General features: G+C 47.6%; 1 protein-coding gene across 1 annotated transcript; it reads left to right on the top strand.

Moving 5' to 3' along the window:
* The first annotated feature begins 3480 nt into the window (after window positions 1-3480).
* On the top strand, window positions 3481-18560 carry LOC117271668 (erythroferrone). The gene is made up of 8 exons (XM_033649992.2): window positions 3481-4093; window positions 7710-7826; window positions 9303-9417; window positions 16171-16298; window positions 16380-16491; window positions 17280-17361; window positions 17472-17550; window positions 17907-18560. The coding sequence occupies exons 1-8, from the start codon at window positions 3896-3898 to the stop codon at window positions 18003-18005; spliced, it is 930 nt and encodes a 309-aa protein (XP_033505883.1). The 5' UTR covers window positions 3481-3895; the 3' UTR covers window positions 18006-18560.
* The last annotated feature ends 315 nt before the right edge of the window (window positions 18561-18875 follow it).

Genomic DNA, 18875 nt, shown 5'->3' with positions numbered 1-18875 from the left:
ACAGAGACATAAATCCACCTGTCCACCTGTCCTCTCTGCGGCCCAGGACAGTCACTGTCTGCAGGTCACATGACCTCAGGTCACATGACCACAGGTCACATGACCTCAGGTCACATGACCACAGGTCAGTTTTCAGATAGGAGACAGAGTTAAACCTTTAACAGCTGTTGTTGTTTCAGCATGTTGTAGCTGTAAAGCCTCTGTGCGTGTTCCTAACATGACGTCAGCGGCGGTGGATGACCCTAACCCTGTGGGCAGAGCAGACTGAAATATTTTCTACATGTTGCTGATCAGCTGTTTGATAAAGTATTGATTTTGTCCTGGTGGAGGTTTTATTGCACTCACAGTAACAAGTGCAGCTGTCGTCAGCTCGAGTTATCTTCACTTCCTGTCTGCACCGCGGCGTCCCTACTCTGTGTTTGTGTGTAAAAGTGTCACAACAGCCTCACAGCAGGAGCAGCTGCTGCAGCAGCACGAAAATAAATTACATCAACACATAAAAACAGTGAGCTAACAGCTAACAGCTAACTGCTAACACCTAATAGCTAACAGCTAACAGCTAATAGCTAACAGCTAATAGCTAACAGCTAGTTAATAGCTAACAGCTAACAGCTAATAGCTAACAGCTAGTTAATAGCTAACAGCTAATAGCTAACAGCTAACACCTAATAGCTAACAGCTAACAGCTAATAGCTAACAGCTACAGATTAAACAGCCGGTAACGTTGGAGCTTCTCATCACCACAGTCGTTAATAACTTCGAGCTGCAGCTTGAAAAAGCAGATACTGAAAGAACGATCTCGGATTTTACGGATCAATATCAGGTCATTCAAATGAAGATCAATATGAATCAGATGAATCGATTATTATAACCCACCCTGGTTGGTACACCTCAGTGTAGCACACTGTGAACACTACGTACTCCTCCTGTGGAGCACTAATTTCAGCAGGGTAGTGTTGTCACAAATGTTTAAGCTGCCATTTTGCTCTCACTAGAAGTTACGCAGCTTGTTTTTTTATTTTACCCACCTCTTTTTCTTCTTCTTGCAAACGGACGGTGGAGCATTATCACCAACATTTGACCACTAACTCCGCCCACACATAAACCAAACATACGCCACAACGTCAGTGATTAAAATCTGCCGCTGTAGCTAGACACAAGTTAGCGAGCTAGCCAACAGAATAGAATATACTTTACTTTTCCCCTAGGGGACAATAAAGTATATTCTATTCTGTTCTATTCTATTCTAATGTTAGCACCCGCATTACTGTTGGTGGTACCAAATAACTACAGACCCGACAAACATGACCTCTTCTACCAACAACACAAACAAATACAAAAGTTTTGTTCACAGTCCTTTGTCTGAAGCAATCAGAAGGTCATTTGTAATTTTAACTAGAGCTGTCTCAGTGCTATGATGCACTCTAAATCCTGACTGAAATTCCTCAAATAAATTATTATCATGGAGAAAATCACACAGCTGGTCTGTGACTACTTTCTCAAGGATCTTTGACATAAAGGGAAGATTAGATATTGGTCTATAGTTGGCTAACACCTCTGGATCCAGGGTGGGCTTTTTTAGTAGAGGTTTAATTACAGCTACCTTAAAAGACTGTGGTACATAGCCTGTTAATAAGGATATATTGATCATATCTAATATATGAGTGTTAACTAAAGGAAAGACCTCCTTAAGTAGCCTAGTTGGGATGGGGTCTAAGAGACACGTTGATGATTTAGATGAAGAAATCACTGCGGTCAATTCTTGAAGAGAAATTGGGGAGAAGCAATCTAAATATATATTAGGTCTTACAGCTGTGTTTGAGGTTAGATAGGTACTATCTGAGGGCAGGAGGTCATGAATTTTGCCTCTAATAGTTAGAATTTTGTCATTAAAAAAGCTCATAAAATCATTACTGCTAAGGGCTAAAGGAATACAAGGCTCAATAGAGCTTTGACTCTCAGTCAGCCTGGCTACAGTGCTGAAAAGAAACCTGGGGTTGTTCTTGTTTTCTTCTATTAATGCTGAGTAATAGTTTGTACTGGCATTGCGGAGGCCCCTCTTATAAGTTTTGAGACTGTCTGTCCAGATTAAACGAGATTCTTCCAATTCAACTAAATCAATCAACTAAACTTTACAGCACTTCACAGAAACTCTGCCGCCCTCTAGTGTTTTGGAGGTGTAACTGCAGAGTGATGCAGACACACCACCACACAGGTATAAATGCTCACAGCAGCGTAGGCTCTGCTATAAATCCCCCTTTAACTTTCATCCTTGTCCCGCCACATTTCCACCTGACGCTTCCAGCCACCGTTGAACTATAAAGGCAACCGGCTACGTATCACGCCGTTGTTAAAGGATGCCTTTGTCGTTGGCTTCTGACGCTGCAAGTCACTGCCCAAGCGCCAGATATTGACGACTTCAGAGTGAGACCAGGCTTGTACAGCTGGAAGGGTGGAATTAACTTGTGCTGCCTGGACGTCAAGGTCATTGGATTCATGTGTGACGATAACGGCACATTATCAGGAGACTGCTGTCTCACGTTCTCCAAACACAGGAAAACACAGGATGGCAACCTGTTCAGAACATGCCTTTAAACCAGTTTGTCCCAGCAGTCTTGACCCACATCCACCATGTACATGAAGCTCTGGGTAGTAGAGACGACACACAGTGGAGATAACAGAGGTCACATTGAACATGAATGTCTCTGTCCAGAGTCAGCATTTGGTTTGTCCCTTCTGGGCTACTGTAGAAACATGGCGGTGCAACATGGTGGTCTCTGTAGACGAGGACCTGCTCCCTGTGGAGATATAAATGTAACCAGAACACAACCCGTGGATTAGAGTCACTTTGAATCTGACAAGCTTAGAGACTGTGTGAGGAACTGCAGCTCAGTGTCAACATGACGACAGCGATGAGTGATGTAATATTACAGTGTGTGTGTGTGTGTGTGTCTGTGTGTGTGTGAGGGGTGTGTATGTGTGTGTGTCTCTATCAGCTTCAGTCAGATTCAGAGGAAACGGCCGCTGCCGTTTGATCAACATTCAAAGTAACTTTCATCATCCTGTCAGACCCCAGACCACACCCACCTTATCTGTCAGGCAGGGTGTGTGTGTGTGTGTGTGTGTGTGTGTGTGTGTGTGTGTGTTTGTGTGTGTGTGTGTCATTACAAGGACTGATATGAAAACGTCCATATTTGCTATATTTTAGAATAAATATAAAAATATGAAACAGAGTGGATCCACTGAATATGATCACAGATGAGATGTTAGTCAGAGCAGCTGCATTAGGACCCTGAAGAGCTGGAGGAGGAGGAGGAGGAGGAGGAGGAGGCGGCAAAGAAAGACAAACGATGGGAGAAGAGATAAAAGACAGACAGACAGACGCTGAGGAGACATTAAGAAAAAGACCTGCAGACAGACAAAGTGACAGCTTCAGATCCAAAGACAGATAGAGAGAAGACAGACAGAAGGAGGAGGAGGAGGAGCTGAGGAGGAGGAGGAGGAGTCAGGGAGGGAGATAAAACAGACTCAGCAGAGCAGAGACGTTCAAACTGAGGAGGATCAGAGAAGAAGACCGGTGTTGCTCGTCTGCAGCGTGGACGACTGAAAGACAAGAGAGGAGGAGGAGGTGGAAAAAGAGGAGGAGGAGAGGAGGAGGCACCAAACCACCCACAGAGAGAAAGTTTCCTGACACACAGACTCTCTGTCTGAAAGCTCACACACTGTTTCTGTTTGTGGAAACTTCAGCGTGAACACACAGAGAAGACAAACCACAGAAGAAGAAAACTAAAGTCCAGCAGACTCACCAGAGTGCATCATGGGAACGTCTTCGCTCCACAGACACAGCTGAAGACCTGAACGTCCTCTGGTTCCTCCTCCACCACAGACACCCAGCATGCCGGCCAGGCCGTCCCAGAGAAGGAGCTCTGTGGGTGGGGCAGGAGGACTGCTGCTGCTCCCTCTGCTCCTGGGCCTGATGGTGATGATGATGATGATGATGATGAAGGTGGAGGCAACGAGCATTGAGGAGGTGGAGAGCGAGGAGAGCGAGGAGGTGCTGGAGGAGGACGAGGCTGTCAGCACTGAGATCCTGGTAAGAAGACGCAGCACGTTTGTTACTGATCAGATAAAAACAGGAAACAAGTCAAAAGACGCCACCGATCGATCGTTAATTAATTTATTATTTATCCAATAAACTAATCTGTCTGCTGACGACTGTCACGGCTACAAACTAATGTCAACACTGCTGCAACTAATAATCCACGAGACCAGGCTGCAACTTAACATCAACATTAGTGGGGACACTAAGTAACCCTTTAAAACTGACTTCCTGTCGGCGGCTGCAGGAGCTCGTTGTTTACATCCTGTTTAAACTCATTTAAATATTTATTTATTTATTTAACCAGGAAAAAAAACTTGAGATTAAAACTGTTTGCAGTGTCCTGGCTGAGACAGACAGCAGCATCAGTTAGAGACAGACAACATGGAACAAACCTAGAAAATAAAGAATATGCAGCCTTGAAACATAAAATGAGGTGATGACAAAGAAAAAAGCCAAAACCTGAGATAACATCTGCAGAAACATGAAACAGTGACACATGACAACACATGACGACACAGAGCAGCTCAAATCCACCCTGACATCAGCATATACATGACTGTGTATGGAAACCCTGCAGCAGAGGAGCCAATGAGAGACACGTCTGCAGACGAGTCCACAGATCAGGAGCTGCAGACAGAAACACTTGTACGAACTCTCGGTACAGAAAATAAAATCCATAACAAGTAGAAAACTTTCTTGCTCAGGCTTCTGCTTTCTGTGTCATCATGTACACTCATAATGATGTCATGGCGCTACGTATTTCATCATTTCCTGCTTTTGGTGAAGTGTGATGCATCAGTTTATGGAGATAATGCTCATTAATGTCTTTATTCAACTTCAGCCTGTTACATGCATTGTCTGTTTTCAAAATACACTTCTGTTTTCACAGGAAATGTGCAGTTTGCATACAGTCTCTTTCAAAATAAAAGCATGACACACTATGTCGGTACAACACGCAAATTTACATTTTTTCCTTCAACAACACACGTGGTTATATTTAGGAAAAAAAAACAGGGTTTGGCTTTACAATTTTTGAGGGCATGAACACCGCTCTCTCGGGTGAAAGTCAGTGTTGTAGAAAATGAAATTTCTACAGGTGCTCTATATAGGTGCTCTGACATGTTCTCCCTGTGTCAGCGTGGGTTTCCTCCAGGTGCTCTGACATGTTCTCCCCGTGTCAGCGTGGGTTCCCTCCAGGTGCTCTGACATGTTCTCCCTGTGTCAGCGTGGGTTTCCTCCAGGTGCTCTGACATGTTCTCCCCGTGTCAGCGTGGGTTTCCTCCAGGTGCTCTGACATGTTCTTCCTCTGTCAGCGTGGGTTTCCTCCAGGTGCTCCGACATGTTCTCCCTGTGTCAGCGTGGGTTCCTCCAGGTGCTCTGACATGTTCACCCCGTGTCAGCGTGGGTTTCCTCCAGGTGCTCTGACATGTTCTCCCCGTGTCAGCGTGGGTTTCCTCCAGGTGCTCTGACATGTTCTCCCCGTGTCAGCGTGGGTTTCCTCCAGGTGCTCTGACATGTTCTCCCCGTGTCAGCGTGGGTTTCCTCCAGGTGCTGACATGTTCTCCCTGTGTCAGCGTGGGTTTCGTCCAGGTGCTCCAACATGTTCTCCCCGTGTCAGCGTGGGTTTCCTCCAGGTGCTCTGACATGTTCTCCCCGTGTCAGCGTGGGTTTCCTCCAGGTGCTCCCACATGTTCTCCCCGCGTCAGTGTGGGTTTCGTCCAGGTGCTCCAACATGTTCTCCCTGTGTCAGCGTGGGTTTCCTGTTGGTGCTCTGACATGTTCTCCCCGCGTCAGTGTGGGTTTCGTCCAGGTGCTCCAACATGTTCTCCCTGTGTCAGCGTGGGTTTCCTGTTGGTGCTCTGACATGTTCTCCCCGTGTCAGCGTGGGTTTCCTCCAGGTGCTCTGACATGTTCTCCCCGTGTCAGCGTGGGTTTCCTCCAGGTGCTCTGACATGTTCTCCCTCTGTCAGCGTGGGTTTCCTCCAGGTGCTCTGACATTTTCTCCCCGTGTCAGCGTGGGTTTCCTCCAGGTGCTCTGACATGTTCTCCCTGTGTCAGCGTGGGTTTCCTGTTGGTGCTCTGACATGTTCTCCCCGTGTCAGCGTGGGTTTCCTCCAGGTGCTCTGACATGTTCTCCCCGTGTCAGCGTGGGTTTCCTCCAGGTGCTCTGACATGTTCTCCCTCTGTCAGCGTGGGTTTCCTCCAGGTGCTCCGACATGTTCTCCCTGTGTCAGCGTGGGTTCCTCCAGGTGCTCTGACATGTTCACCCCATGTCAGCGTGGGTTTCCTCCAGGTGCTCTGACATGTTCTCCCCGTGTCAGCGTGGGTTTCCTCCAGGTGCTCTGACATGTTCTCCCCGTGTCAGCGTGGGTTTCCTCCAGGTGCTGACATGTTCTCCCTGTGTCAGCGTGGGTTTCCTCCAGGTGCTCTGACATGTTCTCCCCGTGTCAGCGTGGGTTTCCTCCAGGTGCTCTGACATGTTCTCCCCGTGTCAGCGTGGGTTTCCTCCAGGTGCTCTGACATGTTCTCCCTGTGTCAGCATGGGTTTCCTCCAGGTGCTCTGACATGTTCTCCCTGTGTCAGCGTGGGTTTCCTCCAGGTGCTCCGACATGTTCTCCCCGTGTCAGCGTGGGTTTCCTCCAGGTGCTCTGACATGTTCTCCCCGTGTCAGCGTGGGTTTCCTCCAGGTGCTCTGACATGTTCTCCCTGTGTCAGCGTGGGTTTCCTCCAGGTGCTGACATGTTCTCCCTGTGTCAGCGTGGGTTTCCTCCAGGTGCTCTGACATGTTCTCCCCGTGTCAGCGTGGGTTTCCTCCAGGTGCTCTGACATGTTCTCCCCGTGTCAGCGTGGGTTTCCTCCAGGTGCTCTGACATGTTCTCCCCGTGTCAGCGTGGGTTTCCTCCAGGTGCTCTGACATGTTCTCCCTGTGTCAGCGTGGGTTTCCTCCAGGTGCTCTGACATGTTCTCCCTGTGTCAGCGTGGGTTTCCTCCAGGTGCTCTGACATGTTCTCCCTGTGTCAGTGTGGGTTTCCTCCAGGTGCTCTGACATGTTCTCCCTGTGTCAGCGTGGGTTTCCTCCAGGTGCTCCAGCTTCCTCCCACAGTCCAAAGACATGCAGGCTAATTGGTGACTCTAAATTGTCCGTAGGTGTGAATGTGAGTGTGAATGGTTGTCTGTCAGCTGGGATAGGCTCCACCCCCCTGTGACCTCTAACAGGATAAGCAGTTGCAGAAAATTAAGTGAGAGGAAGAATTTGTGTTTTCGATTTTTGTAAATGTCTGCATTGCTTCAGTTTTGAGTCACAGGTCTGTCTATTTGTTCATGTCGGAAAATTTCTACACAGAATAAAATATCACGACAAACCTGACCAATGAATCCAACAGCTTTCTCCTATTAAACAAACTAAATGAGTTCCAGTTCAACTTTCCTGCTCAAACAGAAAATAAAACACTGACTCATCATTGATTATTGATCATACTGATATTGACTGATTTTTTAAAAGCTGATTAAACTGAACAAAGATCTTTGGGAACACTTACAGTGTTTAAAACTAAACTTGACAACATTTAACATATGAACTTTGTCTCTTGTGGTCGGTGTCCTCCAGGAGCCGCTGTCCTCTGATCTGTCCAGAGTGTCTCCTCTCAGCTCCTGGCTCATCTTCAGGAGAAACTCCAACAAGGGGGACAACCGGAGAACCAAAGGGTCCAGGAGAACCTCCAAGGTCAGACACATCTCCGCCTAAGCTAAACACAGCGATGAAACTCTATCCTGCAGATCACATGTTGTCCAATCAATTCACATCTTTATTTATACATATGAGTATCATAAAGAAAAATCAAGAGGTTGCTCTGGGTTAAGACACTGTGTAGTTAATTATAAACTAGAATCACTGCTCCATGGTTGTATGACTCCGCCCACCAGTCCACCCTGTGGTTGTATGACTCCGCCCACCAGTCCACCCTGTGGTTGTATGACTCCACCCACCAGTCCACCCTGTGGTTGTATGACTCCGCCCACCAGTCCACCCTGTGGTTGTATGACCCCGCCCACCAGTCCACCCTGTGGTTGTATGACCCCGCCCACCAGTCCACCCTGTGGTTGTATGACTCCGCCCACCAGTCCACCCTGTGGTTGTATGACCCCGCCCACCAGTCCACCCTGTGGTTGTATGACTCCGCCCCCCAGTCCACCCTGTGGTTGTTTGACTCCGCCCACCAGTCCACCCTGTGGTTGTTTGACTCCGCCCACCAATCCACCCTGTGGTTGTATGACCCCGCCCACCAGTCCACCCTGTGGTTGTATGACTCCGCCCACCAGTCCAGTGTCTCTGACAGTCTCCATCCATGTCAGTGAAAACATGGATGCTTCACACACAGAAGATCTATACAATCAGCACAGTTTCAAGATTAGAGTCACCAATTCAGTAAATGCACCTCTAACTGTGCTGCGGAGCAAACGGCACCTCTGCTCCAGTGAAACGTGCACATATTTAAATGAGGTAATGTTTAATGCCAAACTAAGCTTGACTGCAAAAACCGTGTGGTTCACAGAGATCAGCTCAGACTGTCGCTGTGAAGTGTCTCCTTGGGGAAACTGACGGACTGAGACATTAAATAAATCCAGCGTCTGCACCTCGTCAGTCAGGACCTGCAGCTTCGTTCTGTCTGTTCTCACCTCGGTGGCCTTTTTGTTAGGAACAAAGCAGACACAACACCACAGGAGAACTGCACTCGGCTGCTTCACAGGCGTGTTCGTGCTGTGTCATTAGTTCATGTATGTTCATGAGATGAGCAGATGGGGGCGTCATCTGACGTACACCTTGTGGCTACAAAGCTTTCTCTGTGAATTCACCTGTGAGACCACAGTCAGCATGAGACAGTTCTTAGGGGTGTAACAATCCACTGATCTGGATCAACATCGATTTAATGATCAGTGATCCAGTATTATCATCTTTAGGCCTTTATTTTGGAATTCTCATCGAAACTAATCATATTGTGACAGGCACTGTAATATCAGCCATATCGCATCGCTGTCTGTAGAATCTATGTGATGTCATAGTGTGATGACCCTGTTGATTGACCCTCTGATGGTCCTACCTGTGATCCATCATCAGGTCAGACATTAAAACTCTGAACCATCTGAAACCTCTCACAAACTGAACCTGAGAATTTGTTTGAATTTGAATTTGTGTTTGCAGCATGGTCTTCCAGGACCTCCAGGACCTCCAGGACCCCAGGGGCCTCCAGGCCCCCCGGCCCCCCTCCTGCCCCAACAACAGGAGCTGATCCAGGAGCTTCAGCTCAAACTAAGAGGTGAGAGGTCACCGATGTCCAGAGACTGAGCTGAGACCAGTTCACACTGATCCGACGTCAGAGTCTTCTGCTGTGACAAAATTAAGCTAGGCTAACAGTTCCCCCTGCTACCAGTCTTTGTGCTAAGCTAGGCTAACAGTTCCCTCTGCTACCAGTCTTTGTGCTAAACTAGGCTAACAGTTCCCCCTGCTACCAGTCTTTGTGCTAAGCTAGGCTAACAGTTCCCTCTGCTACCAGTCTTGTGCTAAGCTAGGCTAACAGTTCCCTCTGCTACCAGTCTTTGTGCTAAGCTAGTCTAACAGTTCCCGCTGCTACCAGTCTTTGTGCTAAGCTAGTCTAACAGTTCCCCCTGCTACCAGTCTTTGTGCTAAGCTAGTCTAACAGTTCCCGCTGCTACCAGTCTTTGTGCTAAGCTAGTCTAACAGTTCCCCCTGCTACCAGTCTTTGTGCTAAGCTAGGCTAACAGTTTCCTCCCACTACCAGTCTTTGTGCTAAGCTAGGCTAACAGTTCCCCCTGCTACCAGTCTTTGTGCTAAGCTAGTCTAACAGTTCCCGCTGCTACCAGTCTTTGTGCTAAGCTAGTCTAACAGTTCCCCCTGCTACCAGTCTTTGTGCTAAGCTAGGCTAACAGTTTCCTCCCACTACCAGTCTTTGTGCTAAGCTAGGCTAACAGTTCCCCCTGCTACCAGTCTTTGTGCTAAACTAGGCTAACAGTTTCCCCCTGCTACCAGTCTTTCTGCTAGGCTAGGCTAACAGTTCCCCCTGCTACCAGTCTTTGTGCTAAGCTAGTCTAACAGTTCCCGCTGCTACCAGTCTTTGTGCTAAGCTAGTCTAACAGTTCCCCCTGCTACCAGTCTTTGTGCTAAGCTAGTCTAACAGTTCCCGCTGCTACCAGTCTTTGTGCTAAGCTAGTCTAACAGTTCCCCCTGCTACCAGTCTTTGTGCTAAGCTAGTCTAACAGTTCCCGCTGCTACCAGTCTTTGTGCTAAGCTAGTCTAACAGTTCCCCCTGCTACCAGTCTTTGTGCTAAGCTAGGCTAACAGTTTCCTCCCACTACCAGTCTTTGTGCTAAGCTAGGCTAACAGTTCCCCCTGCTACCAGTCTTTGTGCTAAACTAGGCTAACAGTTTCCCCCTGCTACCAGTCTTTCTGCTAGGCTAGGCTAACAGTTCCCCCTGCTACCAGTCTTTGTGCTAAGCTAGGCTAACAGTTCCCCCTGCTACCAGTCTTTGTGCTAAGCTAGGCTAACAGTTCTCCCTGCTACCAGTCTTTGTGCTAAGCTAGGCTAACAGTTTCCTCCCACTACCAGTCTTTGTGCTAAGCTAGGCTAACAGTTCCCCCTGCTACCAGTCTTTGTGCTAAACTAGGCTAACAGTTTCCCCCTGCTACCAGTCTTTCTGCTAGGCTAGGCTAACAGTTCCCCCTGCTACCAGTCTTTGTGCTAAGCTAGGCTAACAGTTTGACCCTACTACCAGTCTTTGTGCTAAGCTAGTCTAACAGTTCCCGCTGCTACCAGTCTTTGTGCTAAGCTAGTCTAACAGTTCCCCCTGCTACCAGTCTTTGTGCTAAGCTAGGCTAACAGTTTCCTCCCACTACCAGTCTTTGTGCTAAGCTAGGCTAACAGTTCCCCCTGCTACCAGTCTTTGTGCTAAACTAGGCTAACAGTTCCCGCTGCTACCAGTCTTTGTGCTAAGCTAGTCTAACAGTTCCCCCTGCTACCAGTCTTTGTGCTAAGCTAGGCTAACAGTTTCCTCCCACTACCAGTCTTTGTGCTAAGCTAGGCTAACAGTTCCCCCTGCTACCAGTCTTTGTGCTAAACTAGGCTAACAGTTTCCCCCTGCTACCAGTCTTTCTGCTAGGCTAGGCTAACAGTTCCCCCTGCTACCAGTCTTTGTGCTAAGCTAGGCTAACAGTTCCCCCTGCTACCAGTCTTTGTGCTAAGCTAGGCTAACAGTTCTCCCTGCTACCAGTCTTTGTGCTAAGCTAGGCTAACAGTTTCCTCCCACTACCAGTCTTTGTGCTAAGCTAGGCTAACAGTTCCCCCTGCTACCAGTCTTTGTGCTAAACTAGGCTAACAGTTTCCCCCTGCTACCAGTCTTTCTGCTAGGCTAGGCTAACAGTTCCCCCTGCTACCAGTCTTTGTGCTAAGCTAGGCTAACAGTTTGACCCTACTACCAGTCTTTGTGCTAAACTAGTCTAACAGTTCCCGCTGCTACCAGTCTTTGTGCTAAGCTAGTCTAACAGTTCCCCCTGCTACCAGTCTTTGTGCTAAGCTAGGCTAACAGTTTCCTCCCACTACCAGTCTTTGTGCTAAGCTAGGCTAACAGTTCCCCCTGCTACCAGTCTTTGTGCTAAACTAGGCTAACAGTTTCCCCCTGCTACCAGTCTTTCTGCTAGGCTAGGCTAACAGTTCCCCCTGCTACCAGTCTTTGTGCTAAGCTAGGCTAACAGTTCCCCCTGCTACCAGTCTTTGTGCTAAGCTAGGCTAACAGTTCTCCCTGCTACCAGTCTTTGTGCTAAGCTAGGCTAACAGTTTCCTCCCACTACCAGTCTTTGTGCTAAGCTAGGCTAACAGTTCCCCCTGCTACCAGTCTTTGTGCTAAACTAGGCTAACAGTTTCCCCCTGCTACCAGTCTTTCTGCTAGGCTAGGCTAACAGTTCCCCCTGCTACCAGTCTTTGTGCTAAGCTAGGCTAACAGTTTGACCCTACTACCAGTCTTTATGCTAAACTAGGCTAACAGTTCCCCCTGCTACCAGTCTTTGTGCTAAGCTAGGCTAACAGTTCCCCCTACTACCAGTCTTTGTGCTAAGCTACGCTAACAGTTCCCCCTGCTACCAGTCTTTGTGCTAAGCTAGGCTAACAGTTTCCTCCCACTACCAGTCTTTGTGCTAAGCTAGGCTAACAGTTCCCCCTGCTACCAGTCTTTGTGCTAAACTAGGCTAACAGTTTCCCCCTGCTACCAGTCTTTCTGCTAGGCTAGGCTAACAGTTCCCCCTGCTACCAGTCTTTGTGCTAAGCTAGGCTAACAGTTCCCCCTGCTACCAGTCTTTGTGCTAAACTAGGCTAACAGTTTCCCCCTGCTACCAGTCTTTGTGCTAAGCTAGGCTAACAGTTCCCCCTACTACCAGTCTTTGTGCTAAGCTACGCTAACAGTTCCCCCTGCTACCAGTCTTTGTGCTAAGCTAGGCTAACAGTTCCCCCTACTACCAGTCTTTCTGCTAGGCTAGGCTAACAGTTCCCCCTGCTACCAGTCTTTGTGCTAAGCTAGGCTTACAGTTCCCCCTACTACCAGTCTTTGTGCTAAGCTAGGCTAACAGTTTCCTCCCACTACCAGTCTTTGTGCTAAGCTAGGCTAACAGTTCCCCCTGCTACCAGTCTTTGTGCTAAACTAGGCTAACAGTTTCCCCCTGCTACCAGTCTTTCTGCTAAGCTAGGCTAACAGTTCCCCCTGCTACCAGTCTTTGTGCTAAGCTAGGCTAACAATTTGACCCTGCTCCCAGTCTTTGTGCTAAGCTAGGCTAACAGTTCCCCCTACTATACTACCCTTCTTTGTGCTAAGCTAGGCTAACAATTTGACCCTGCTCCCAGTCTTTGTGCTAAGCTAGGCTAACAGTTCCCCCTACTATACTACCAGTCTTTGTGCTAAGCTAGGCTAACAATTTGACCCTGCTCCCAGTCTTTGTGCTAAGCTAGGCTAACAGTTCCCCCTACTATACTACCAGTCTTTGTGCTAAGCTAGGCTAACAATTTGACCCTGCTCCCAGTCTTTGTGCTAAGCTAGGGTAACGATAATTTCTATTTGAATTAAAATTATAAAATTCAAAAAATTTAAATATAAATAAATTAAAACAATCTATATATTTAAATAAAACATGCAGGCGACTATAAACCAAGATACCCCCCCCCTCTAACAGTACATGGATCCAAACTGCTCAGTTTCATTTTCATCATTTGTCCTGCTTCAATTTTTCACTTTCATCCTGTGTTTTCTGTATGTAGGTTATATAAACACAGCTCAGTGTGTGTGTGTGTGTGTGTGTGTGTGTGTGTGTGTGTGTGGAGGCGGGCTGTCTGAGACCTTAATAGGGGTAATTTTGTGGAGCGTAGATGTGACTTGGCTCAGCAGCAGGATTCCTGACATTCCTGCTGACTGATGGTGTGTCTTTGTTACTGTGTGTGTGTGTGTGTGTGTGTGTGTGTGTGTTTGTTCGTTCATGCGTGTTTTCCTCCGTCATGTTGCTTCTATGTGATTTTCAGATTTTACAGTTTGTGATGATTTATTAACGAATCTCATTTAAATGTGTCACATCATGATGTGAATCAAACAACAGTGTGTTCAGACACACACACACACACACACACACACACACACACACACACACGGCTGAAGCTGGGGAATATTTGTGTATTTGTTTGTTGGGCAGGAGTTCAGTTTTCACTGTTCTGGATATTCACTCAGTATTTTAATACTTTTTTCCACGTTTCTGTTTAAAACGGGTGAAATCTTGTTTCACTGTCGAGCTGCGTGCAGCGTCATGACTCAGCTCCGCCCACAGACAGCTGGTGAGCGCCGACCACACACTGACAGCGAGGAGGCTAACTGTTAGCATCACACGCTAACGCTAGGTTCAGACTGCACGATGGTCCACGACCAATAATCGCTGGTCATCTTTCACGACATGTGTGATGTCATCAGGTTATTCTTATCTTATTTTTATTATTATTATTATTTTCTCAGTCACTGTGTCTGTTCATGTTCCAGCTGAACTGTTACTGTGGTAACGTGAAACATGTCACCAGGTGGGCAGAGCTTCATTTAAAGTACTGCATGAAAACTATGACAAGAAGTACAGATCTTTCAGTAAATAACTGCATGTGGTCGTCTTTTGATGAGCCGAGCGCGGTATGTCCAGTGTGTAGGTGGCAGCGCCTCTGTTTTCAGCTTGATGGTTATTAATGAAGAGAAAAGTGTAGTGAAGTCAGCTGGTCAAGTCAAAATGACCACAGACGGCGTGTTGGCTTGCTGCAGCAGGTGCTCCGTCCCCACAGAGCCCTCTGTTTCCGTCCTCACGGTGTGCCGGTGTTAGACGGTGGGTCGCTGCTGCTGCTGGCTGTATGTGCTTATGCCCCGCCCACACACACATTCTCATTGGCATATTGATTATGAATACAGTCCAACTGATGCTGGTTTTGTTTCATCACTGTAGCCAGTATCTCACTATCACTATCCTCATTCAGATTTTAAGAAGCTACAAATTATATTCAGCCACAAACTAAGTCGTTGACTAGAGACGATACGCCGTCTCATGGTGGTCACTGGCCACTTTGAACGTGGCATGGTTGTTGGTGCCAGACGGGCTGCTCTGAGTATTTACTGGGATTTTCAGCACAACCATCTCTAGGGTTTACAGAGGATGGTCCCAAAAAGAGCAAATATCCAGTGAGCCAAAATGCCTTGTTGATGCCAGAGGTCAGAGGAGAATGGCCAGACTGGTTCAAGATGATAGAAAGGCAACAGGAAGTCAAATAAGCACTGGTTCCAACCAAGGTGTGCAGAAGAGCATCTCTGAAGCAACAACACCTTGTCCAACCTTGAAGCAGATGGGCTACAGCAGCAGAAGACCACACCAGGTGCCACTCCTGTCAGCTAACAACAGGAAACTGAGGCTACAATTCACCAAAACTGGACAATAGAAGATTGGAAAAACCACATTCAGATGGAAGCATGGATCCATCCTGCCTTGTATCAACGCTTCAGGCTGCTGCTGCTGGTGTAATGGTGTGGGGGAGATTTTCTTAGTACCAACTGAGCATGGTTTAAACACCACAGCCTACCTGAGTATTGTTGCTGAGCGTGTCCATCCCTTTATGACCACAGTGTACCACAAAGCTCACATCATCTCAAACATGACAATGAGTTCACTGTACTCCAATGGCCTCCACAGTCACCAGATCTCAGTCCAATAGAGCACCTTTGGGATGTGCTGGAACGTCACGGATCAACTGTGTGATGTCATCATGTCAATATGGACCAACATCTCTGAGGAATGTTTCCAGCACCTTGTTGAATCTGTGACACCAAGAATTAAAAAGGGGGTCCAACTGGTACCAGCAAGGTGTACCTAATAAAGTGGCCACTGAGTGTAGTTGCCTTAATGTGACAGTAAATGTTTGTTTCAACTCGTCTTGTTGTCTGAACTGGACTTTATGTGACCAGTAATATTCCAGAACTCCAGTCGTGCAGAACGACTGCGTGTTAACATGGTCTGTGAGGACTGACTCACACTAAGAGTCAGCCTCTAGTGGACATCAGAGGAACTGCAGTTTGGTGACATCAGGAGAGACGTGAGGAACACAGGGAGCAGTCCACTCATCACCATGAGGACAGGAGGAGCTGAGGACTGAACAGACTGAAGACCATCTGAACACGTCCCTCCTGCTGCTGCTGCTGTTTGGACGAGTGTGTCTCATGTTGGACGGGCTGTTTATTTTGACCTAATTTACCCAGAATTCATTAGTGGGACTGCAGACGTTTGTGTGACTGATGAACTCAGACGTCTGAAGTCTGACCACAGTCTGACTCACACACACACACACACACACACACACACAGCTCCATGTTTGTTCTCATATGACCTCACTGCAGAAAAAAAATTATAAAAACAATCAGTGAATTTTATTTCTCTCATTTTCCCCTCGTTTTCTCCCCCCCTTTCCTCCTCCTCCTCCTCCTCCTCCTCCTCCTCCTCTCAGACATGGCAGGAGGAGTGTGTTTCCTGTGTGACCGTCCTCCTCGTGTCTCCACCTCCTTCCTCAGTCGCCTCCAGCAGGCCGTCATCGTCCCACGTCGCAGCCTGCTGGAGCTGCAGCCATTCAGCCAGGTGACACACAAACACACACACACACACACACACACACACAGGTGAGATCACAGGTTATAATGTGACCTCTGACCCCTGCAGCCGTCAGACTCAGAGCGGAGCTTCCAGAGAGGTCAGAGCTTCAACAGCAGCATCGGCCGATACACTGCAGCCGTCTCTGGATTCTACCAGCTGACCGCCAGCCTGCTGATCGGTGAGAGCCACACACACACACACACACACACACACACACACACTTGTGGGAGGAGCTGTTGATGACTTGTGGGAGGAGCTGTTGATGACGCCGCACGTGCGAGCCACTGGCGGTGGATAAACAGGAAACAGCTGATAGCAGGAATTAGCGAGCAGCTAGTAGCAAGAGGGAAACACAAACCTGACAGACACTGTAAAGATGAGCAACTGGGGAGACAAGGAATTGTGCGCCCTCCTTGTCCTCGCAAACGAAGAGGCCATTAACCGTCAGATGACGGGGACGGTGAAGAACGGGCCGACTTACGAGAGAATCGCCGAAGGACTGACCAGCCGCGGCTTCCCTCCCACGTCACTGTTTACGTCACACGCTGAGCTACACGTTTTGTTACTTGCTCACGCCCCCCATTGCCCCGAAAAAGGCACATTCTGTATAAACAAAAGTAGGTAGGCGGCATTTTGCTGCACTCCCCGATTTTGTTTTTATACTGCCAATGCTGAAAAAAGACTGATTGGGCTTTCCTGCACATTTGCACAACTCCTGTTTAAAAAGGGCTTCTCAGTAATGACTGAATGTTGTGTTCAGACAGAACTGTCGACTCGCCACGCTCCGTCCACACCTTCAGTCTGACATCACATCCACTTTAAAAGCTGATGGTCTGTTGTCACTGAGCGTCATCGACCTAGACTTCATGATGTGTCCTGTGATGTGATCCTCTCTTTACAAACAGCTACAGATAAAAATACATGTTTTAACTCATCTGTGTGTGTGTGTGTGTGTGTGTGTGTCAGAGTCAGGAGACAGACTCCAGGTGAGACTCAGAGACAGTGTGAGAGCAGCCATCTGCATCGAGTCACTCTGCCAGAGCAACCTGTGAGTAAACTCTTCCTCTGTTCCTATTGGCTGACAGTCAGTCACCTGTGTGTTTACCTGCACCCGTGTACTGACGCCGTGCCATGTGTGCTTTTGTGTGTGTGTGTTAGCTCTGTAGAGTCAGTGATGGGCGTGGCAGCTGCTGGAGGAACATTCAGTATCTTACTGACAGGAACGCTCTATCTACAGGTACGACCACCAGATCTCACAGACAGCGCTTTTTGCTGCCTCGCGTACTAAACATGGACGTGTGTGATTTCTCGCTGTAAGTTTTGTGGCGCTAAATGAAAAATGAAAGATATACATGCAGGTGTCTGAAAGCTTCACCACTTGTGTTCAAGCCTCAGTTTGAGGCAGATTGAACACTGTAAAGTCAAGTTACAACAACTTCCTGTGTGACTTGAGACGCTGAAATGCGACGGCCAATCAAAAGCTGTCAACAACTGCTCATCATTAGGGTCTTTCGAAGAGACACACTGACTTTGAAGTTGATTGGATAAAATCTGACTCTGTGTGTGTGTGTGTGTGTGTGTGTGTGTGTACAGGCTGGAGAGTACGTGTCAGTGTTTGTGGACAACGCCACCGGCTCGTCCATCAGCGTCCTGCAGGACTCTCTGTTCTCTGGGATCCTGCTGGGAGTCTGAACACAGACACTTTGTGACATCAGCAGAGAGGTGACATCAGCCCTGGCGTCCTACGGCGAGGACAGAGGTGTGACATCATCCTCACAGAGCTACACTGGAGCGCCATCACCTGATCTCCACAGTTTTAAGCACACGGTGGCGCTGTTGTTCCTGAGGGATCCTCTGAAACCTGGACTTGCTGTGAACGAGTTTTTCATTCACTTTAATGCAGATATTTTTCCTGCAGCTCCGCCTGGTGGACATTAGAGGAACTGCAGCCAGGGCGGCTCGTCATTACTCCACTGATCTTTGGATGGCTGATGATACGTTCATATTTTACACGTTATTAAATTTTTATATTTAAGCAGTTTCATGCTAACGCATCGCCAGTATTCTGACTTTCTACCAGTTTTCTGACTTTCTACCAGTTTTCTTTTTGTCATCAGAGACCTGAGAACAGCAGCAGTCTGAACAGATCGTCTGTTTCCATCTTACTTTGATATTAATATTTATTCTCTGGATGTGATAAACAAGTTGTGAATAATTGAGATAATAAAACTGATCTACTCGCTGTCAGTTTGTTGTTCGTCGTTACAAAGTCATTTCAGTGCCTGATGATAAACTGAGCTGGAGTTAAAATCTCAAAACAAAAACAGTTTAATCACAAACGACAATCACCACCCTGTGGCTGTATGACTCCGCCCACCAGTCCATCTGACCAAATGTCTCCCCTTCTGTTCCTGAGATATGACGTTAAAACATGATGATGTCACAGTCAAGCTGACCTTTGACCTTTTGACCTTCAGTATTTTATCCTAGTGTGGTCAGAATTAGTATCTGAATTCTTTAGTTATGGACAAAAACATGTTTTGTGAGGTCACACTGACCTTT

Source organism: Epinephelus lanceolatus, chromosome 12 (assembly GCF_041903045.1).
Source record: "Epinephelus lanceolatus isolate andai-2023 chromosome 12, ASM4190304v1, whole genome shotgun sequence".
NCBI lineage: Eukaryota > Metazoa > Chordata > Actinopteri > Perciformes > Serranidae > Epinephelus > Epinephelus lanceolatus.
This window is presented reverse-complemented; position numbering and strand designations above follow the sequence as displayed.

Excerpts from the sequence above, each read along its gene's own strand:
- LOC117271668 (XM_033649992.2), top strand. The coding sequence starts at position 3,896 with ATGCCGGCCAGGCCGTCCCAGAGAAGGAGCTCTGTGGGTGGGGCAGGA. Across the intron at positions 4,094-7,709 it reads CTGTCAGCACTGAGATCCTG|GAGCCGCTGTCCTCTGATCT; the intron begins GTAAGAAGACGC and ends GGTGTCCTCCAG. Across the intron at positions 16,492-17,279 it reads GACCGCCAGCCTGCTGATCG|AGTCAGGAGACAGACTCCAG; the intron begins GTGAGAGCCACA and ends TGTGTGTGTCAG.